Raw genomic sequence first — 23,705 nt, 5'->3', positions numbered from 1 at the left:
GGCAGCGTCTTCTCCTCGTAAATACAGCGGCATTGTTGTGCTGGCTCTGCTCTTCCTTTGTCTTAGCACTGCTAAGTACTGGATAATGTCATTTCACACCATCTGCCCCCAGGCTTCATTAAAGATACATGAATGGACTATCTTATGAGGAACAGGTGCTATTGTTTGTCCCTCAAGACCCAGCACTAAGGATCTGACTCGGAATACTTGAAGAGGAGCATCTGTAGTGATCAGTCAGACAGACTTGGCTGAGGCCCCCGTCTCTGCCAGCAAGCACTCCAACAGAGGTTTCTGGGGGAACTCAGCCGCCTTGCAACATGTATCATCAATTCAGATGACCTGATGAAGTCTGTTTCAGGCCAGCACGCAATCTGTTTGCCTCTCAACGAGACACTGTTGTTTGATAAATAGAACCAACTCGCATCGCAGTTCTACTGCGAGTAGGATAGCATAGATACTATGTTGTGTAAGAGCTAACTAAGTTTATCTTTTTTTCAGACAGCATCTTTGTCCTATTGTAGTTGTGTGATTAGACACGTTTCTTTATGCCAAATGTAAACTCTCTTTCATTGTGTTATTAAGAGAAAAAAAATTCAATTGATTGTTCTTTTTACGTTTTCATATTTAATACTGCATTAACCCCTGAATGTCAATGTACCTTTGCTACTACTAGATTATTTTATTTGTATTCCTATAAGATTTCTTCTGGTGAAATACAGATGGCACTTAAAATATTTCAAAAGGAAATATGCACTTTTATGATAATTGTTTTGACCGACTTTCTGATAAATAAAAAAAAAACATTTCACAATTTCATTTATTTTTCTACAGACCTGTACTAAGCTCAGGTAATGCTATAAAGTATTTGTGTCAATGAAAAAAGTGCAAGAAGCTCCAAAACCCTGAGTGCTAATGGAGATGTACAGCGCATTACAGCACTGACTTGGGCCCCTGTCAACACCCATGTTCCTCACTGTCTGTTATAGCCTCTACAAAGCACCCAGGAGGGCTGAAAACCCCCTGCTGGTTTTCCCTCTGAACCCCCTTACACCTCCATGCACTGATCCACACTAAAGTTTGCTCACTATTCACCACAATGTGGAGGAAGACGGGAGAGTTTTTACTGCCAGAATCAGTCAGTATTAACAAGATTAAAAAGAAAAAAGGGGCAAAAAAGACAAACACAAACCTTGTTCTCCCTGTGTTTCATGGTTATTAGCTTGAAAGGACCTGTTAGATCCTGGGTCTAACATCCTGATTAATTGCTACTTGACACCTTTTAACACACCTCTCACATACATATGCTTATCTTGGATATAATCTGCATTAATTTGCCTCGAGGAGACTCGTGAAAAGTAAAATCACCTTCAATTATGTTGTGAAAATACTAACAATAATAAGACTGCAAAAAGCCAAAACTTTCTGAGAAGCTCATGGTGTTGATTTTCTTAATTCTGTACAATCGTTTAGATTATAATAGGCGACTTTCCCATTACGAAAAGATCACAATCACCAGTAATCATTTAGAAGAGGACTCACGTTTCACTGACAGCTCACTTTAATAAAATTACTTCCACACTTTAGTACCTGTCAGATTTGCAGCTCCCACTAACCTTCTCTTTCACATTTTCTATAGGAAGGGTTCTGTAATTTCACCCAGGGAGGATAGACTCCAGCTGTTGCTGTAAGAACTGATAGTTCACACTTTGTTCCCCCCTGCTCTCTGCTGAGCTGCACTCTGAACGCCTGCAAGTAGAAATCACCTTTTGTGATCCATTTAAAGGGAAAGTGATCTTTAGGAAGCTGGCAAGTCTGGCTAGATCCCAACAGCAGCACACACAGTAAAACTGACACTAGACAGCAGGATATGTTTAACACCCACCACTGTGTACACAACCCGCTGGGTGTACACTGTACTGGAGCCTAACCAGGAGGAAAATCACTCAGTGGAAGCACTTCTGGGCTGTTGAATCCTCTGTGTTGCTTCAGGGTTTTTTCTCCCCCATGAAACAATCAACGTTTTTTAAGCAAATATTACTCCTTTACTACAGGTCACTTATTAGCCGGTTATGCATCCGCTGTACACTGCACAGTTACATCGCATGGCAGACACACACATCGATCGAACAGAGATGTGATGGTGTTTGGATTTGTCTGTAGCTAATGGTAATCAGACAAATAGATCAATAGATTTGAACCAGACTTTGATGCTCCAGACTTCAGGTCTTCATATTACCACCCACTAGACTGAAGCACGTTATTCCTGCTTGTCTACACTGAAAATAGGCACACTGGAATGGGGAGGGCAGATACACTGAAGAAGTTCAGGTCACTAACAAAGGACCCTTGTCCTAGTCCTGTCTCTGACCTTTCTCCTCACTTCCTTCCTGAAATCGTTGCACAGCACCCTTCCCTACAAAAGTCAAAGATAGACAGCTAAAGCCACAAATTAACAGTGTGCAAGCACTAGGCTGAAATTAAGCTCCATAATATTCCTGTGGATTGTTGGGCTACAGCTCTAACTCTGGCAGCAGGCACTGTTTGCTCAGGTTTGAGCGTAACACTGCACATCAGTCATGCCTGTGTGTGTGTTACACTGAGTGCTGTTCAGGATAAAGTGCAGCAAATCCAGACATTTGAGTGAGGTCAGACCATCCAGAGGGAATAACCAATAGATGACTTCTTGTTCCACTAATTCCTTACACAGTAAAACAAGCCTTCTTGGAAAACAGCCATTCTAATATGTCTATATTAAGTCGATGGGAGCTTGAAAGCAGGGTAGTCCAACCCCCTGACCCGCCTAACACAACCCACCCCAAATCCCTCCACTCCCGCACTCCTCCATCTCATCATTCCTCCTGACTTCCTTGGAATTCTGGATGAAGTTGCAGGCTACTGTTTGTTAAATACACTGCCGAGCATTTACAGGACTTCTGCACACTGCTCTAATTTTATGTAGTTTCAGCATTAAATGTTGTAGGAAGAAAATAATAAAAGCTTGACCTAAGGTATGATGCAAAATGGTAAAATAGGCAGACAACATCTATAGATAGCAAGTCAGTGCTTGTGCAATAACAGTTAAATTATGCATAGATCCAAAACAAATAAAAATGCAAAAATGCATTTCTAGACATGAAATGTGATGTGTGTAGGTTCAGTATAATATTACTTAAAGAAAATTGTGCTAATTCTTTAAATAAAATATGTCTGTCTAAAAAAATATTAGATTTATATAGAAAATAAATATCAATGTCAAGCCTTAAGGTTTGTTCTTCCTTTTAAAAGCTTTTTCATTGGTATGTTTAAGTGACCGAAGACAGTTTTCATGCTACAGCTCTCTATTTCATTACATTGTGTGTTGGATTCTGAATACAATATATGTTTTAGATTTAGTCAAACAAAATGCATTCCGACATGCTGACACAATGTCTGTTACGAATTGTGTGCACACAGCAACACCATCTGCATGACACCCGTTAAAAATACAGATTCATTTTAACCGCAAATTTAGTTTTATATTCCCAAAGACTATCTGCTCTTTTGGGGGGGTTGGGGGGCATACATAGAAATAAGAATGAATTTCTTTTTTTTCAAGGTCTGGCCATAAAATTAAGATTCACAGAAAACTGGCCAAATCCACAGGGACTCCCTCAAACAGCATGTGTAATGACGGGAAAGAAGAGAACAGACATAAACAAACGTACAAGTGGGTTTGGGGCCGGCATCATTACCCTGCATATACATCCTCGCTGTATGAAAATGGAAATAAGTGAAATGCCTCGGACCCTCATTGCAGGGGGGGAGTGTGAGATACGAAAGAACATTGGACACGGGCTAGTCAGATAGCCAGCTACAACCATGTGATGTGAACAGGGTAGGGGGAGCGGAAAAAAAGAGGGATTTAAGTATGTGAGGCTTATGAAATAATGTGGTTGTTAAGGTTTGAAATATCACATCGTCGACACTTTGGAGCAAGTAGAGAGACATAAATTCTCTGTATGTCCACTTTTAACTGTTTGTGCTGTATAAAATAATTGTAAACATATATATAAATTAGATTTTCTTTAGACTTGGCATTGCCTTTGTCAGTATGAAGCATGTTTAATTCTTTCATTCAATGTTTATTTAAAATTTGAAGGAAAAACCTCTTTATGAGAAAAGTAATCGTGTCCCACTGTGAAACAGAAGACCACCCCTACTTTGTGCAATGGTATTGTCCACACTACGGCTTGGTTTCCCCCTCTGTCCCGTCCTCCAGTCATAGACTGAGGCTCTGTCTTCACTATTACCTCCCAGCTGCTGGGGCCACACATAACAACAGAGCCCATTCTGTTGTTCAGCAGAGAGCAGGCCTGTCAGGAAGGGCAACTTTATTGGAGACATTTTCAAGCATGCTCAAATATTATATTATTATAAAGCTGATTTTCTAAAAGATCAAACAAGACAGGAAATATGAAGACTTGTTTGAACAATGCTATGTTTCTAAATTGTATTAAACAATTTGAAATGAAATTAAGCAAATGTTAAAAAGAAAGAAATAACCTGAATTATGGGAAAACAAACAGAAATTTCTACAGTTCTGTTTCTGTGCCGGACAAAATAGCTCATTCATTGTGTTCTATTGGGGAATGCTTCGACTCTCCCCGCCCCAAAAACAAAAAGCTCCCTTTTTGCCTCGGTCATGGGCTGAATGCTTTGCTTTGCCACCCCGGTCCTAAGAAAACACGCGCCCCTTTCACCCTGTTGGCTGCCCGTACACAGTAGAGCCTATTAATGCAGCTCCTTCTCCCTGTGAGTGTGCCCACTGCTGAGAACGATGGACACGCAAAGCCAACGCAAAGACAAAACAGTTTGCACAACATTAGCAAAGAAAACACAGTCCACGCAGAGGGGGAGAGGAAACTAAATCAACATCACACTGGAGGATGTGTTCTCCCTCAACCGATATTTTCCTTACGAGGGTTGGGGTACAATGGATGTTAAGTGTAGGCGCTCTGCCTTCACTCAGGGAAGGTTTGTGGAGCTCTGAACAGGTGCTTTATAGTGATGTTTAGACAGAACATAAACGTGCTTCATTCATCCTACATGTGTAAAGAAAAGATCTTTAGTTATCAGGATTATTTAGCCTTGTGATTCATTTAAAAGGCAAATTCATATTCCCCTAAGCCTGGTAATCTTCTCTTTTGTGTCGGTTATTCTTGTCACTTGTGAGAACTGATAGAAGGCTTGAAGTTTGTGTCATAAATTAACCCGTCGCATGGCTGCTTTACAAACCCCTCAGGTGACTAATTTTAAGTAGACCCTCAGGTGTGATTTCACACATTACAGCCGTTCATGTGGCACCTCTCAGATGGGGCCTCTTAATTATCGCTGCTTAAACTACTGAGGTGTCTGAATACAAAGGCCAATTACACAAAAGCTTGGCTTTATTGTGTATTTTAGAGCAATAATGGATCTATGTTTGTCTACATTCCTATCTCATTTGCAAAGACACAGTACGAGCGAGCATATGTTTCATTTGACTGCTTCTAAATAGACCCAATAAAGCCAGTGATCAGTTGTTACACTTTAGATTCTTTTTTTATTCCGTTTTCTACACAATCTACTCATCTTTTTAGTTGCACAATGTACCCTAACTTAAAGCTACACCCTTGTGTTCAGTAAATAGATGGTGCATTTCATCCACGAAAAAAGGAGACAGCATCAGGACCTAATGGGACAAAACCCACAGATCCCAGCCCGTTCAAACAGCATCTACTGTTTATATTCCTTAAGCAAGACTTTGTATTAACAGACAAATGGCATTACATACCGACTGCTCATCCACTTAGCTTCATTCACAAACCATCACTGCCATTGCTGAGGTTGTATCTATTACACCTTTTTGTGCATCATTAAGTTTTAACAGGGCCGCGATGGCTTTATTGTTTAAATTGCACATGACTTTGTTTAACGTCAGCATTTCTTCTGCTTCCTGACAAGGAGTCACATTTCATAACTAATTAAATTGATCCCTCCCTCCCCGCCGATAGAGTCCACTAAATGGAATTATTTGTATCCAAGTGTCAATATATTAAATCACAGGGGCTAATGAGTCGGGTCACTGCTTTCTTTTATCTTCAGTCTTGCATGTGCACATCTTCATCAGCTAACAGTCTCCTTAAATGGAGGATGAACATGCTGGACTGTGCCTCCCTGGGCGAGAGCCAAGCCCGTCTGACTAGGCCGTTAATGCCCTAACATAATCCTACTAGCAGGCTAACACACAGCTCTTCAACACAAGGGAAAGCACAGACTCGCGTGTGCACACAGCAGCACACTTAAACACACACTCACACGATCATTTCCCTGCTCTATTATTCTCTTATTATCATGCTAACAGTTTCAATCTAGCTGTGCTAATTGGGGGACTTACACATTCTCTTTAACAATGTCTATTTTTGTGGGCTTTTTTTGCCAGTGTAATAAGAGTCTCACACTGAGAAAATCATTTGTGCTGGGGAAACAACAAAAGCATCTGAGAATACACAAATTAGCGCTATTATCTTTGTGGAATTACCATACAGCCCTGTGTTTATTCAAACTCATCTGATTGATTTAAAATATTTACCATAATGTTGTAGTTTTGGAGTCTTTGCTTCTCTAAATTGGTAACCAAACAGACTCAGTGCATTAAATTACTGCATTGGATCAGATAACATGCATATTCTTTTTTATAACAACAAAGAAGTGATTACAGACCAGTACTACTAAATGTATCACACAGGCCAAACGGCAATTTGAGAGATTTTTTTTTTTTGTTCATGCTGGGAGATAAAAAAAATATTTGTTCAGAACTAGGAAAAAGATGTAGAAGTGATAACACCGTCTCTGTTGCAAAGCATAATGGTAGAAGCATCAGGCTGCTGTGTGGGGCTTGTGAGGATGGAGCAAATACAGTATGATTCAGACCAAATATTAGGGGGCAACTGCTTTTCAGTGACAAGACCTTATATTGACTATATGTGACCCTATATGTGACCCCAAGCATCTTAGGCATACAGCTGAATCACACTGGAATGGCATCACAACAAGAACGTAAACGTCCTTGAATAGCACAACTATAGCAAGGCTGGATTTGATTGAAAATCTGTGGAATGACTTGATGATAGCTGCTGGTCAAGCTTAATGTGAGGCATGATGGATGTCTCACATTCAGCTTGAACAATTTCAACCACTATCTGCACTTAAAATCCAGATTTGCCAAGCTAATAAAGATGTTTCCAGAGAAATTTAACTGTGGCCTTTGCCACAAATGTATAACTAAATAGATGACAATGTTGAGGGAGCAATAAATACATCATTTCCTATCACAATTTATAGATTGATTTTCTTTGGAGCAAACTAAAGCAACAACCATCATCAAAAACAAAACATAACAACTTCCCTGTGAATTCACTGGTTTCTTTGTAACAGAGGGAAATGGGAATTACATGTGCAACTGACTAAAACACAAAGATCTTTTCCTCTTCTAAAAATATATTAACTAAAAATAAACAACAGCATGGAAGATGAGTGTTAAAGAAGTGAAGAAATACTGTAGATCCTTGTTCTCAGATCAGACCACATGTCTGTGTACCTGTTGTCCTCAGCTTTATCTCAAAATATATGCCTTAAGATCTACCGCTAGATTGTCCACCTTTAAATTACGGTCAGCTAAATGCTGGTGTAATTGAGTTTCATCTTTAATCTCGGGACCTTTAGCATCTAGCCATTGAACGCCTGCATGCCCCCCACTGTTTCTTTACACCATTAAAGACACATGTGAGAAAGCCTCTAAGACTTTGAAGTATACAGTGAACAACAATATACTGGCCTTTTCCTCTTTTAATCTCTGCTTTCTCTTTTTAAATGGAAGGGATACACACTTTCTGCGTGAGTTTGTGTGTGTGTGTTTTTGTCTATCTTTGTGGACACAAGGTGAAAGGTAGGATGCAGAGGCACAGCTAATGTGTATGTGTATACATACAGTAAGTTTGGAATTTAAAGCTAGACTGTATATAGAGAGAGAACAAAAGGTCACAGGGAGATCAACAGAACGTAAGGTTTTAAAAGCAGATGTGTAAACAACATTGGAGACAATGGCCTCCATAGAAATGTATTATCTCTCAGATCATGGATTTCACGGTGTACTCGGTGTTGGCACATCAATACCAGGGCCAATCACGATGTCATGATACTGTGATACTTTTAATGGATACAAAATTTTAATTTTAATAAAATGTTTCAGAATGAAATAGTTCCTCTGTTTCATCTTGGGAGCTGTTTCTCCAGCCTGTTTGTGAAGATAAAGTTCACCCTGACCTTTCCGGCAATATTTATTCTCTTGATGTGTGTATCAATGCGCGGGTCCCTGTGTGCCTGTGTACTGTACTCGATCGCCTCAACGGATGTGTATGAGTAACTGCGTGTCAGAGTCAAACCAAGGTTTGTATCTTAACAGACCCTTTCTTGAGGAATACATGAACTGGGGTCATTACCATGCGAGAGGGTTGCTTGCTGCAATGGACGGTGCTGTCGCTTGAGTTTCATGGAGCTCCACATCTCATGAGGGCATTGTATTTTATTTGTAAGACTTTAATGTACTTTACTGCCGTTACCACTCTAATGCTGCTCAGTTCTTAGTAATAGGCGTCTTGAAAGAACATGCCAGCCAACTGAGACAACACTCCCATGATCAACATGATGCTGTTTAGCTGCTCATCCATTAAGAGCAGGAGAAAGTGGGTGTGACTATGAAACAGAAAGCTATGAAGAGGAAACTCAAATAATGCCCAGTGTGCCTGAGTGAAAGACAGAACAATGTGCTCATTATTTCTTGTTTTTGTACTCTCCATGTGCCTACACACAGGCTCAGAGAGATAAGTAACTTATGATACAAACCAGTTTTCTGCTAATATATATGTTTAATTGTCACAAGTGTCTTGGTGGTGTTTCAAAATTTCAACTAAATCAAGAGTTAATCTTATCCTGGGATTGAATTAGTGCCAAGATGATTTCAACGACGAGGATGAACTGAAGGAATACAAACAAGCTGAGGGAAAAACACACAAAGCCTTGAGCTTAAACTTTTGATAAGCCCCTAACACTGCAATCAAAACATCTGCTATCTTAAAACAAGTGACATTGTAATCCCGAAGGACAAAGACTAAATCTCTTGTAGGAATGATGGGAAAGGATAAAAAGAGAGATGGCTATTCAAAAGGGAAACTTGATTAAACTGCACGCTGCCTCGCTCCAAACCTCACTAACTAAACCTCTATAACTACACACTTCTGACAGACCTCCTTCAATCCACATGCAAAAAAAACTCAAAAAAACACATATAGCGTGCCAACGACAGTCTCCACTTGCAGTCCCCATGGTTTTATTGTTTGGACGGTTCACAATGTCCACTGATGTGATCAGTTACATCCTCAATACGAGACTTTAGCTTAGGCTCTCTTTTGGTTTTCTCCCTGAAGCCAAAACAGAAGGACTTTGATGGCCACTGGGGTCTCCAATAAAGTTTAGTGCTCTCCATTCTACAGTAATAGCAGAGTAACTCAATCCCCCAACACTGCTTACCACTTTGCTAAAAGTCTGTGACATACAGGCTGGAGGCTTGTTTACAGAACTAATTAAGTCAAAGCTGTTATATATTAAGATGGCCAGGGCATTTTTAAGAGGCAGCAGTAATGAAAACAGAGTGGCAAAAATGCTTCACTAACCCCTGACTCTCTTTTATCTACTCTCTTTCCTACTCCAACTCGAGAGGAGTGGCCATCACCATGCTGGATATGTGGAGGAACTAGGTTAGGGAGATAGAACATCTTCTGCTTTAAAGGACTTGCTGATAAACAATGTTGAACAGGATCAAACTTATTTGAAGTATTGAGAGCGATCCCTGTGTGTTCTCGGCTGGTGTTCTGTCTGCATTGTGCAGCCAGCAGAGACGGATGTGCACTGGAACAGATGGTCTGACCATGGGACTCTTTTGTTTAATTGTGGATGTGATTTCTTTCTCTTTTTTTTAATCAAGGATGATCTGAGGCACATTTGTCAAGGGAGAACCTGGCTAACTGGGCTCTGCAAGAAAGGACTTTACTTGTATCTCTGTTCAAGTGTTCGAAATGGATATTTAGAAGTGTGCTCCTATGCACACTCAACCCACCCTCTCTCAAAACTATGCATCAAGGAGAATCTTCAGGTATCATTTGCCTTTAACTTTGTGATGAAAGCAAGGGCCTTTAAAAGTGAGATGCATTAGGGCGATGCCCTTATGCTCAATGAGCATAAGTAAAGGACCCTCCATGATATGAGTAATACTAGTCCCTCAATAGTGTATAAGGTACTTCATTTTAGAGTGTTTTCTAGACAGAGTGTCATGCTCTGTGCTTCTCCTCAGTGGAATTATTTTTCTAATAGACTGTCCACTGTTGAAGTGAAAGGTCCAGGCGTATGGATTCACAAGAACATGTTGACAGTACGGCCTTTCTCTTGCAAAGAGCTCTTGAAAGAGGCATTTTGATGTTTTGCCAGTAAATCGGGTTGTTGCGCTCAAACTGATGTTTAAAACCAGAAGTTTGCTTCGCCTAAGTGTATCATAAGAACAACCTGTGTGTGATGCCGCATAAGGAGAAACTGCTCTTTAGCAAAGAAACAAAAAATAAATAGTATCTCCTGTGAGGAGTGCTAAAAGGTGCTGGAGTAACAATTTGTTGCAAGTAAATGTTTGAAGAGGTAGATAAAAAATAAGGGCCAAAGAAAGGACAAGACAGGGAGTTGTTGGTAAGAAGAAGGAGCAGTGGAGGAGGAGGTGAATGGAGAAGGATGTGCCTGACACTAAGCACACCCAGTAGGAAAACATTAGCTTCACACAGGCAACAAGGTTCACAGCCTTGACCACTGCCAGGATAGCCCTGTACTGTCTGACCATGTCCAGCTACATGCTGCATGGGTGGTCTTTCATTACACCACTCTGCACAGTATCACATAAGACACACACACAGAATGAGGAGGATAACTTCTGGCATGAGATGCATAGGTCACAATTTAGAGCAACACACACATGTGGGAAGAAAAAGCACAATATCAGCCACATAGCATAATGACAATGTACGTTTCAGTAGCCCTTGTGCTGTGTGAAAGCATGCCACGTTGCCCTTCTGGGACCGAGTTGCTTCAGAGGCATTTACCAGCCTCTTTCATGTCCCCCACCTCCAGGCTCTCCTCCAACAAGACTCATTAGCTGTTGTTGCCCCCCTCCCCCTTCACCTTTTTTTTTTTGTTCATTAAGATGTGCTAATTATTCTCCTCCATATTTTAAAGCCCTCCCGATTACCAACAGGCAATTAACATTTGATGAGAGTGAGGAATGTTAGTGTGACACAAAAATTAAAGATAAAAAGACAAGACATTTAAAAAAAGATGAGAAGGAGAGGCTAACAGAATTTAGCTACGATATTTACTTTAATGTCTAATTTTATTGATCTGTGCCATTAAATCCAGACATGTGGCTCATGGTGACAGCGGTGGTGCACCAATTACACCAAGAAGGAAGAAATCAGTAACCAGCATGGAAGAAGTTAGAGGTGCAAGCTGCTGAGTGCTATCAGGCCAACAGAAACACTTTCACTGACCTGGATCTGTTGCTGGAGGAGGTTGATTTTGTGCTGCTGCTGCAGAAGCTGCTGCTGTTGTCTTGCAATCTGTTTGGAAACACGAGTAAAGACAGGGAATTAAAAGATTGAGTAGGAACTAAAATCATGTGATACCTTTTTTTGCAAGACAACATTATATACAGTACATATATATATATATATATATATATATATATATATATATATATATATATATATATATATATATATATATATATATACAGTGTATTTAGAATATGTTAAAATAGTAGTTACAATGGAAATAATAAAGGGGACAGAGAAGCAGATTAATGAGGGAGACTAATATTACATTTATTTTCTTTGACAAATATGGTTTGTATAACCAAAGTGCTACAAAATCTGACAAACACATATTTTCAATTTCCTAATGAACACGAAATGAACTGTGTTGAACTGCACAGTCAAAATTAGTGGTAAAAGAGAATAAATTATTTACAGGACAGACGAACGTGGTTATAATGGAGATAACTGGTGCCGGCAGTGTACGGGTGACAGAGGTCCCTGCCGCCCCTGAGTGACGAGCAGCCACACCGCAATCCTTCTAATCCCAGCAGTCCCCCTTTCTACATGCCCACTTCATTGAGCATGACAACCTAGTTTTAAGTGTCATTTAATTTTCATTTTAAAATATAATTACAAAGTGTTCACTGTAAGATATCGGTCGTCTGCAAATGTGTCAAGATTAATTTGTGCTGGCTTCCTCACGAGTGTCAACAGTTAATTACTGTGTTGTATCTTGATGGCTTGATGACATTCTGGCTCTCAGCGGGCTCCCTCTCTCCCCCTATCTCTCTCTCTCTCTCACTCTCTCTCTCCTTCTCTCTTCCATTTTATTAATATTCTTCCATTTTGAAATAAGATCAAATAATAAAATATCTTATATCAGTGTTCATTTATGCCGCAATGTCCACAAAGTCTACAGAGTTGAGTGTAGTTTGCAAATGAACATCATCGATTTGAAAAATAAATCAATACTGTTAATGTATTATTAGTGTACTATGACCAAATGCATCACTCCAAGGTATATGGTCTATCTTTTCATTTACCACAGGAAGGTCTGAGAGTGTTCTGAGAAAACTCTGAGTGAACTCCTTGCTGATAATTGACTCATAGCCATTAGGGTGGCTGGTGATAATAAAAGTGTCGCCCGTGTGGATAGTTTGTGTCCTTATTTCTTCCCAGACATTAACACACTTCATGGCCTCTGCTAATTTGCTGATTTGTACAATATGGCTCATTGGCCTGATTTGTGCCGCAAATCTAATGCCAGGCTTGTTCTAATAGGAGTCATTTTATAAGATATAGAGGACTTCCATGTTTAATATAACGTTTCATTTGCACATTCCCTCACATTTGTTAGTACAAGTCATAATAACATTTTTCCTACCACGCAGCATAAATGTGAGTGAGAGAGCATGACCGAAATATCTGAGGTAATAAAGAATACAACTTCTCTTAAATCTAATATTATTCCAAATTTCTACTGAGGAGTTAGATTTTATTGGCACATTTCAGGCATGAAATGTTATATGAAATAGAGAGTCATGTGACAATTTGTTAAAATGTATTTGATGGGGTTTATAGAGTAAACAAGATTACAGGAGGAAGGGAATCAATGTTTTAAATAGTGAGGAATAAAGGAAGGAAGGAAAAAATAAATGTGTAGGGAATATGGTGAGAGGGAAGAAGGCTATTACCTGGGGTGCAACAAGAGATACTGTGAGTATGAGACAAGTAAAACAGTGAGCAGTTACCTGTTCCTGCTGCTGACGAGCTAACTCCATTTGCTGCCTCTGTTTCTCCATCTGTGAGGCTGCAAGCTTCTTCTGTTCGTCGTGGGCCGCCAGAAGCTGCTCTCGCAGGCTGATCAGCTGGGTGATCATTGTAGAGAGCTGGTGTTCCTTTTCTGCCAGGCTCTCTGGAGTACCTAGTGAGGGAAGAGAGAGAGGGAGAGCGATGTCAGGAGTGGAAAAGGATAAACGGACAAAGTGGAGAGTTTGAGTCATAAACACATAGAGAGGTGTGTGCTCTGCATACCTGAAAGAAAGATATATACACAAATAAATGCACAAAAGGTTTCATAGTGGCCAGGACTATATAAACAGGGTTGAGGCTTTTTGCCTACAGAAGGCCTTGGTCATTATACACTGCTACATTTAGAAAAGTGACCATGCTGCACACACACACACACACAATCATCATATTGTGCTTTAGTACTGTACAAAGAAAACCACACAGGCAGCAACCAACTGGAGGGAATTCACTAGAAAGTGTTAAGGTCACACACAGCCTGGAGTTATCTATTTAGTGTCGCTGGTGTTCATAGCTTTCACAGGAAGAAAGGGAAGGAATTGTTCCCGGCATATAGACAAAGAGCTGCAGGGGGCTGTCAAACTGAGGTGGCAGCTTATGTCAGACAACCAGGGGTGAATATAAAGAAAGTGTTGAGAGTCAGTGTTAGCCTTAAAATTACAGCTTTTTGTTTTCATTGTATGGCCAGCAACACATTAGAGGAGTCAAAAAACTGCACCAAAAATAATGTTTACGCATCACAAATATGCTCTGAATGACAATCCCTTTTAAAGGGAAAGTGGAACAACACGCTCTTTATTATATTATCTATGTAGCTACTGTATGCATACTTGAAATATAAAAGCAATGACAGACCAATAGGCTTACTTCTCTCTCTACAGCCACATGTCCACACTGTGCGTGATAGAGAGAGCGGCTCCGCTGCACTGCTCTCTCCCTCCGCCTAATCAATGCTAAGTGATCCTACCATTGACTTACACCGCCAACATAATTGCCAGTGAGAGGCTAGACAGTAACTCACTCTCCTCCCACTGCACTCCTGTGTGACAAGCTGATCTGGGAGAACATACGGAAAAAGAGATGGGAAAACCGACAGAAGAGACAGAGAGAGGCAGAGAAAGTAAGAGAGAGAGAGAAGGATAAAAGGATAGAGATCGAGATAACAGTACAGTGAAGTCTGGCCCGGGGCCAGCAGGAGCTGAATTCTTTCCTGGGTGTCTTCCTCTCGTCTCTGGCCACATCTGTCTTGAGTTTCTCCGAGAGCTCCCTGGGGCCCTCTCCACTCAAACTATTTTAATTTGACTAAACACCTGATTTATTTTATCTCTCCGATGAGGAAAGCCGTTTGTCTTAATAGGGCTTGTCAACCTCCAGAACCCATTCAGGGCAATTTACTGGCAGGCTTGTCTGAACCTCGGTTCGCCTCGCTCTGCCTCCGCTGCCTGCTGCAATGGAAGAGAGCTGCAATTCTTCATTTATCCTCCTAACGAAAAAAAAGCACCTTAAAGCAGCTATTCATTGGGTCTGTGTGCAGTTTCTAAGGCTTGAATTGACTTCTTATTCACCCGACTACACTTGTTGTGAATGGCTTATCTGTAAAATTGATACAATCAGCACCAATTTTATTAACCTTTGGCTGTGTCCATGAAGGAGCTGCCTTTTACAGGTCACTAGCAAGATACATCAGTCGTTGTCACAATAACTCACGGCCATCAATACTGTGGAAGAGAGGAGGGAGGGACTAAAGAAATAAAAGAAAGAAAGACAGGAAAGGGAAAAAGGAAATCATCATCCAGATGAAGATGAAGGCCAACAGGCCTCGAGGGCAGCATAGATGACCTTGAGTAGGGAACCAAACATCTGGACTCACTGACGCCGTCTTAGCCTGCCTAATTACACATTACTGATGATCACTCACTAGTGTCAACACCGTGGACAAAAAACACAAGATTGCAAAAACGGGAATGTATAGCACATATATTTTTATGTTTGTGCACATGAAGGGGGACTGGTGCTAAGGGTCCGCAGAAGGATCTGATGAAATAGTCTGAGTGTGGAGAGCTCAGTCCTGCCCGGACACCAAAATAATACTAACAGAGGGCCCTTTGTTTTGATGTTGAGCTGAATTATGGGAAGTCTAAATTGCCCTCTGTATTGTGAATTGGGCTCAGTCTTTGCTAATTTTAAATCTAATTATTCAACAATTTGTTTAGCTGTTTTTGTTCCTGTCCAATGCTGAATAATATATTACAGTTCAACATTATTCAGATTAGTGTGAATGCTAGGGATTAAGGCGTTAACACAACTTCTAAATATAAAAAGGTAGAAGAAGAATTTCACCTTAGAAAATCAGGCGCATGTGTTTTTTGTTGGGGGGGTTAGTGTAAAAAATCTCTTTCTTCCTGCTTTAAATTATGGATTAGCTTTAAAATGCAGATAAAACTTTTATTGGGTGGTTCAGAGGAGGAGAGTTGTGGTCTGTGTCTGACCAGCCTGCTGACAAAAGAGGCAGTTTCCTGCATATTGCATGGCTTTTAACAGCGGTGGGGCTGGGGTCTGCCCGTTAACATGTCTCCTCACATTGCGCTTCCGATGGCAGACAGACAGCCCAGAGATGCCTTGGCGCTACATAAACCCCAGCAGTCGGCCCAGACCTAACATGTTGTGACATCCTCCTGTTAGATGACTGAAGCCCAGTAGGACAATACCAGCCTGACACAGGAAGAGGATCCCAGGAGTGAGTGGTCAAGCTGTGCTGGCACTTTTCTTGTTTTTTTTTCTCAGGCCACCGTGTTAACTTCAGAGATGCTAGATTGACACATAGAAGGAGGAGACCGTAAAGCTGTGTTTTTCACTTTCAGCGCATTCAGCATTCACCTTTTGAGATTCTTGCCTCTTTTAAACGTCACAAAGTAGGGCAGAAAACATCAACGACGGGTGACTAAATAAATGATAAGAGGAAAACAAGCAGAGCCATGGTTGCTTGGGGAGGGATGGGGGTATTTGAGCCTTGGGGTCTTTGGATAAAAGGCACTTTGTAGGGGTGCGATTTGTTCTGTCCAATACCCACATCTCCCTCTCTCTTGGCTCACTCCTCTCTGCTCTAATCAAGCAGTCTCTAATTTGGGTTCCAAGTCCAGTACCGGGGAAAAAGGAGGCTTGTTACTTTGAAGAGTCCCGAGTGAATAACACAGATAAAAGATTCAGGCACAAAAAGAGACGAAAAGCGAGGGAGGGTGAGGGTGAAAAGGGGGAAAATCACAAGGCACCCTATTCTCTTCTCTTCCTTTGGTTAAGACAGCTGAGCCATTATGACCAGATCTGAATTGAGTTTTTTAGCGGCAGAAGACTGAAATTCTTTGTCTCTCTATCAGTCAGCTATTGTAGATGCTTCCATATGCTGCAAGCCCATCCTAAGTAAATTAAGACTTGCTCCGATTCTACCAAGATGATTCCACAGGCCACACAAAACTTGAATGCCTTGTGTGCTGAAGCTCTCTCTCTCTCTCTCTCTCTCTCTCTCTCTCTCTCTCTCTCTCTCTCTCTCTCTCTCTCTCTCTCTCTCTCTCTCTCTCTCTGCTCTCTCCTAAAGTGTGTGTGAATGTAGACATGAGTGTGTACAGATGTGTGTTGCGTGCTGCTCCAATCGATAAAAGGTACCGGTACATGCCTCCGAGTAAATGCGTATGTGTCTGAACTCTGCGGTCTTCTGACCCTTTGTCCATTCTTTCTATGGAAAACACAAAGAGCCAATTGAGTTGCATCTATTGGTACGTTCTTTAGTGTTCAAAATAAAAAAGATTTTTCTTTCTTCAAAACCATAAAGCTGCTTTAACAAAAGCATGAAACGTAAGCCAATCTATGTGCAAATTCACTTTTGTGATATGTTCTCCTTTGGCAGAAAACCAAGCTAGAATAACAAGAGCTAGTTTTATGGTATCCCTACGCTTTTAACAACTATATACACTTGTTAGACAATGCTACAAGGCCATATGTGTTTCCAGTTATATGGTGTTAACGCGTCTCCATGCCCTACAACCAAGACAATATGAGCAACAGCTGTTTTACCTGGCTTGCTGCCTCTGCCATGATATAAAAGCCGTTAATCTTGCCAATAAAACCCCATTAACAAGCATGAGCAATCACTCACAAGCACAAGTCATCTACTGGTAGATGTTCAGTCCTATGCTTTCCTCTATGTTATGAACATATAGGCAATTCATTCTGGGAAACTGCCCACCATCTTGTTAAAAAAGTCAGATTTTTTCAAATCTTTAAAACCACTTAAGTGCTTGAGACTTGTAACAGCTTTTTACTTGCTAATGGCAGTCTGGTACTATACGTTTCTTATAGTATATCTATATGTCTATCTGTATGTGTGTACATGTGGATTTGAGTATCGACAGTTGTGATTTTAAGACTTTTACAGAATCAAAATAATTGATATGGCTTAGCAGACAATTAAAAAAACAAAAAAATACTCAGATTGGCATATGGAGAGGTTATTAATGAAAGCACACTTCATTTAATGTGGTTTTACTGTTCATGCCGAACATTGATGGAGAATATTTTGATGATAGCGGAAGCCTCACTCTTCAGTATAATTATGCTAATGCAGAAGCTCCAGCACTTCACTGTCTACCCATGACACTGGACAAGGTACTTCATCAAAGCCAAGATAGAGGCTCGACCTGAACATATTACTCCACAGGGATTGCCATTGACCCTGAAATTCACTCTGAAGACAAAAAAATAACTCTGCACAGAAACTTTAGTTCTGGTCTCTCAGTAATTGAATACATAATGATTTGACTATAATACAGTGCGACAAACCAAAGGTCCTGTCACCATGCAGGATGTTGTATGTAGGCACGGCAGCATATAAGATTACACGAAAACAAAGATAGTCTCCGATCCTTCTATTCATCTCTCATGGCCTTCGTGGTAATGAGTCTGACCCCTGTGCACTTAAAATAGAAAAGTTTTCAAGGTCCCTCTCATACAAAGCGCTTCAAGCCTGCAAGACAGTGATCAAGCAACAGCTTACTGTCTGCAAAACCTTCAAAGTGAATTAGGAGTTAGATGTTATCTCATTCTTTTCACAGAACATTTATTCATTGGTTTTACATATGCAGCTAATAAAAAAGAATGTACTGTAAAAAAGAAAACTGTAAGAAAAAAACTGTCAATCAACGGCTGTTAAACAAAAAATGGTTGATAAAAAACGTAAGAGGTGAATGCAACACCATTCACAAAGGCCAAACCCAATTTAAATGTTTTTCACAGTAATACCTTTTTTTTTTTTTTTTTTTTACACGGCACACAGTTTTTTTTTACGGAGTTTGAATGTATATTGCATATTTAGAATTAATTTACTTTTTAAATGACTAAATAAACCTGTGATTTTTCCATTACAGAAATACATGACAATGGCAACCATTAGATTACAGAACACAACCTTCAAAAGAAGTTTTAAAAAGCATCTCTAACTGAAATAAAATTGCGTGACTGGTAATGGCCAATAACATCAGTGTGTGTGTGGGGGGGTGGGTGGAGGTTGTGCATGCAATTAGAGAAGTGTCATAAAAAAAATTAGAAAGCTATTGATACAAAAGGCATTTTGGATCCCCTTTTGAGACAGTCCCTAAAATCTGTTCCGAGTGCAATATCTTTTTCATGTCTGAATATCGTCTTTCTATACATCCTTAGTATTAACATAAGTCAGCCCTTCAGCAGCTTTTTGTGGCTGTAAAGATATTATTTGCTTTGCTGGGGGAAAGCTGATGAATATTTCAGAGGATTGTCCTGTGTTTTTGTCAGCTCCGTAAATGTTTTACATTCTCTTCAAATGAAAACAGGAGCAATACGCTTGTTTCCATGAAATGTATTATACAACTTTAAAAGTCATTAGTTAAACAAACCATGACAAACCACTGGAATATAATTCAAAACACAAACAGAGAACGTTATCCCTATCACACACACACCCACAAGCACAGCAGTTCCTTCTTTACCTCCATTGCCACAAGCTAAATTCCACAATTCATTAGAGGAGAAAAACACACAGTCCAACACTCTCATACATTCATCTGGCAAATGTGGCCTGAGGAATAATGATTTACTGTGGCTCATATTTCACCTGAGTGCACAGGGCAAACAGTTGACTGAAGTGTTGTGGAGAAAATGCTAACTGAGGCATTTTTGACTGGAGCAACTGGACAGATACTGTTTTGTACCATTTGTGTGAATGTTTTTGTATGTTTGAGTAAACATTATATACATAATATTTATATACAGTATGTTGTCAAAATACACAATTCTTTCACTACTTGTTTCTAAAGCAATATAAGTCCGTGTCACTGGGAAATGTGCGCACAGATACTGTACTGTGCATCTCCAGCGGCATCAAAATCCCACTTTATGGAAGCCATTAGGAATAAAGTTCCATTTTAAAGTGAATAATCATGTTTTGAAGCTGAACAATATTGCCTCTGTGTTCACACAGTGGACTCCTTTCTGTCTGTGCAGGAGTAAAGCCAGCACAGGTAGGGCCAGCATCAAATCAGTCTCAGCTGCCGCCCTGCCCTACCCTGTGTTCTCCTCCTAAAGAGCTTCCACTTATCTGCCTGCCACAGGACTGTCTGTGTGCACTCGACCACTGTCATGTTGACACCATTCTCAAATTGATTGTGACAGTGCAAGAGCCCCGATTTTTCTGCTTCAGAATTCAAGCTGCCATTTCAACGCTCGTGTACAATGTTAAGCTTTTTTCTTATTTAATTTTTTTTTTTGTAAATTCCAAGAGAATGAATACAGCTTGTGTTCCAATTTAGTAACCACATATTTTCCTTCAGTTTGGGTAAATGCTTGAGCATTTTGCTTCTTTTTATTTTTTCTCCCAACGGGGGTCCGGGAAACTGGCACTCAGCAGGGAAACTTAAACAGCTCTGTTGAGTATGAGGCTCAAATACCCTGCACATAGCAAGCATGCAACAGAGAGCAACCTTATCTGCCTTAGGACACCGTGTACTATATGTGCATGCATTTGACACATATATGTGTGTATATATATACACATACATACATAAGAAAATAATGACTCTAAGTCTGCTCAATCATGTGAAGAATAGGGGCTTTGCTTTTATAAAGAGAACATCTCTTTGAGGTATATAATTGTATATGTCTAAGTCCCCACGTCTAAAAATCTTTTCTCTCTCTACCTCTTGCACTCCTCCTTCCACCTTGCCTGCTATTATCTGCTACTTTCTGTGGTTTGGAGCCCTTCCAGCCGGCCTCCCTTTCTTGCTCTGTGGTTTTGTTCAGGAGATTTCATCTCCCTCCTTCAACGTTCCTGCAGATTGACAGCTAAGCTCAGGTATGAAAACAAACAGTTAGCTCTGGAATTGACTGGTGAAAAGAAATCCGCCACTAATGCTCCTTCGCAAGCTCTCCTTTCTGCATGCCTCTGCTGATGCTAAGCCCTAACAGCATACAAGAAAAGGCAGATGGAGATTTGAGATCATTAACCCTTAATAACACCATTCTACATGTCTGGTTTAAGCACACCGCCTCTACTGGATTATTGCGATTGTTTTTACTCACTCTAGAACCTAAGAAATGTCTTTACCACAGAAGCAGCGAGTTATGTAGCCAAACACAACAAGCTATAAATATAGATGTGTCATCTATAAGAAGTAAATGGTTGGTTGGGTTTGCGGACCATGAAAGCAAATCTCTGATGTTGATACTATTGTTTTGTTTTGTTTGTTTACTTACTGTACGTGTGTGTTCACCTCAACAGGATAAAGTATTCAGGGCATGTTTGAACACAACTGCAGTGAAAGAATGTCTTTCTTTTCATGGGTAAATGCCCCGGGTCAAATTCTGTCACACCTATTGTTTTTCATTGATATTTGTTTTCTAAGAGCGAGACTACATTTGTTTCCTCACCAGTGAGATTACACCACTTGCCTCTGCAATAACACAATTACTTATCTTTCAAGGTTTTGATGGAACAATGTCAAAAGGTAGCCTACATGCTGCTCAGTATAATTAGTTGAGGAATTGGTGAGCGATCAGCATAGAATATACAAGGCCACTGTGCCAGTACTGTAGTCTTTATCTGCATGTCAGCCTTTATTTTCTACTTTCTTTCATTCATTTAAAACCTACAGGCATGTTTGTCTTTTGTACTGATTTTAACCTAACAATTAATGGAACCTCTGATTCATCATAACACTTTAGATCTTAATCATAAGGTGTTTTCTGCAAGGTACCTTTGTTTGTGTTTTAATTAGGCGGACCTTGTGCGTCTCCAACCCTGGGCTTCTTTTTAATTGCCCGTATTTACATCAGGCAGACATCAAACGCAGAGAGAGAGACATTTGTAAGGGGGAGCACAAAGCAGCCCTTTGAAATTTCTACAGTCAAATGAAATGGCATGCTAATTAAAAATCTAAGGCTGCCACTGTGATAGGAGAAGCATTTATATTGGTAACTGTGGTGTATAGACTGTCTCCATAACTCATCAACAGACAGAGGCCATCGTGTTTATTATCAGACTCTCTACCTGTTTACAGACCACCAAGTAACCTTCCCGTTCCCATTCATCAAACAGAAGAAATGCCCTGCCTGTAATTTAACAGACCAGCTTTCAAAAGGCTAAATCATTTAAAACATTTTACCCATTGCACTTTGATCTACAGTGGCATACAACATACTAGGGCAGGTACAATGAATCTAGTTTACCAAGCAATGATTTATCCTTCAGTTCATTAAGGTTATTGCCAATAAATATACTCATTAGAACCTTCAACAGCCTTTTTTCCCTCTCCTCTGTAATTCAATAATTAAAACCAAACACAAGTTTTATTTATGTATGTCGCCCATGTTTTATAAAAAGAAACAATTAAGCAAATGATCAAAATCACCTGCTCTCTTTATTGGTGTGTGAATAGTTCATGAAATGTTAATAAAAAAGCAGTGTTATATCAAGAGTTCAAAAATAATATAATCAAAGTAATAGGTGAGGGAGAGTGCAGGAGCCAGTGACAGCCTGGTGTTATCAACCAGCTGGTATTGTGATTCCCTGTGCTGTATAAACACACACGCTCTCAGTAACAGTCAGTGCTAAGAACTGAGCAGCGGCCCTGCCCATCCGCGGCCCACCTTCACCCTGTCATAAACAGAGATTTTGGGGGAGTGCCGAGTTGCGCTTTGCCGTGCCGCACTTGATACGCTGCGCAGGGCGTTCACTGTCGGAGGCAAGATATTCCACTCAAACGCAGACTCACAGAGATCACCGCACCATCTCCTCTCCTCTCCTAACGGCATCTCTCCTCTCAGCCCAGCCATGCTCTGTTTACATCAAGCACACTTTGGGTTCAACAATTACCAGAGCGGCATGAACGCACTGCATGTGCCAGAGCAGAGCAGCTAGGCTCAAGGCTGTCTGAAGGGACAACAAAATAAACCGCTGACAAGCACAGAGAGCCTCAGAATGAGTCCAAATGGTCAGCAATTTTGAAGACAGCACTTTGGACAGAGTTGGGCATTCCAACAAAAGATAAGAGAGGAGATAAATGAATGAGGAGGGCAGCCAAAGGCCTTTGTTTTATTTCAGAGTACAAGGCTGTGTCTGAGATTATACAGTACATAGATTATGTATGTTTGATAGGAATGAGGGATTTGTTAACACAGTTTAAGGTGTTGCAGTCCTTGTACTCCTACCTTTTACTTCTGCCAGCAGTTCACTGGTGTTCAGCCTCTCCATCTTCTCTTTCCAGTCTTTAGAAAGAAGTTTCTCCATGCATGAGGAATCTGAAGAAAAGAAAACCCAATAATCTTAAGTAATTTGAATGAAAATAATAATTTAGAGTCCCTGTTTAGAGTGTAATAAGTTTTATTATGGAATATTGTGTATAGAATGTAGTTTCTAGTTTTATAGTTTTGTTATAAATTTCTAAATCTTTTTATGAAAATGAAAGAAAGTCAGTGTATCAGATGAAAGAAAATTATTTTATTTGATGGTATTGCACAGCAAACATTAAAAGAGACTCCGCCCGACAGTTGAGCGATGAGCTAAGGGCGGAGGGAGGAGGGAGGCAGGCTCTGTGGGGATAGCATAAGGGCAGAGACACACATTAAGTGGGAGGCAAGGAGTGAGACTGGCTACGTCCGAGCGTTCACATA

At 40.3% G+C, this 23,705-nt stretch overlaps 1 protein-coding gene across 6 annotated transcripts in view; it reads right to left on the bottom strand.

Annotated features, from left to right (window-relative positions):
• sox6 (SRY-box transcription factor 6) overlaps window positions 1-23,705 on the bottom strand; it is a 129,334-nt gene that overhangs the window by 41,512 nt on the left and 64,117 nt on the right. For 5 of the 6 annotated variants that reach the window (XM_029457999.1, XM_029457991.1, XM_029458006.1 and 2 more), the window contains 3 exons: window positions 23,244-23,333; window positions 13,457-13,629; window positions 11,661-11,729 (listed from right to left, as the gene is read on the bottom strand). In XM_029457999.1, the coding sequence (XP_029313859.1) occupies window positions 11,661-11,729; window positions 13,457-13,629; window positions 23,244-23,333 (332 nt within the window). The remainder of the gene's footprint in view (window positions 1-11,660; window positions 11,730-13,456; window positions 13,630-23,243; window positions 23,334-23,705) is intronic. The other variant, XM_029458024.1, reaches the window with a different exon arrangement.

This window comes from Cottoperca gobio, chromosome 3, assembly GCF_900634415.1.
Source record: "Cottoperca gobio chromosome 3, fCotGob3.1, whole genome shotgun sequence".
Taxonomy (NCBI): domain Eukaryota; kingdom Metazoa; phylum Chordata; class Actinopteri; order Perciformes; family Bovichtidae; genus Cottoperca; species Cottoperca gobio.
The sequence above is the reverse complement of the archived record's forward strand: the minus strand, read 5'-3'. Positions and strand labels throughout refer to the sequence as shown.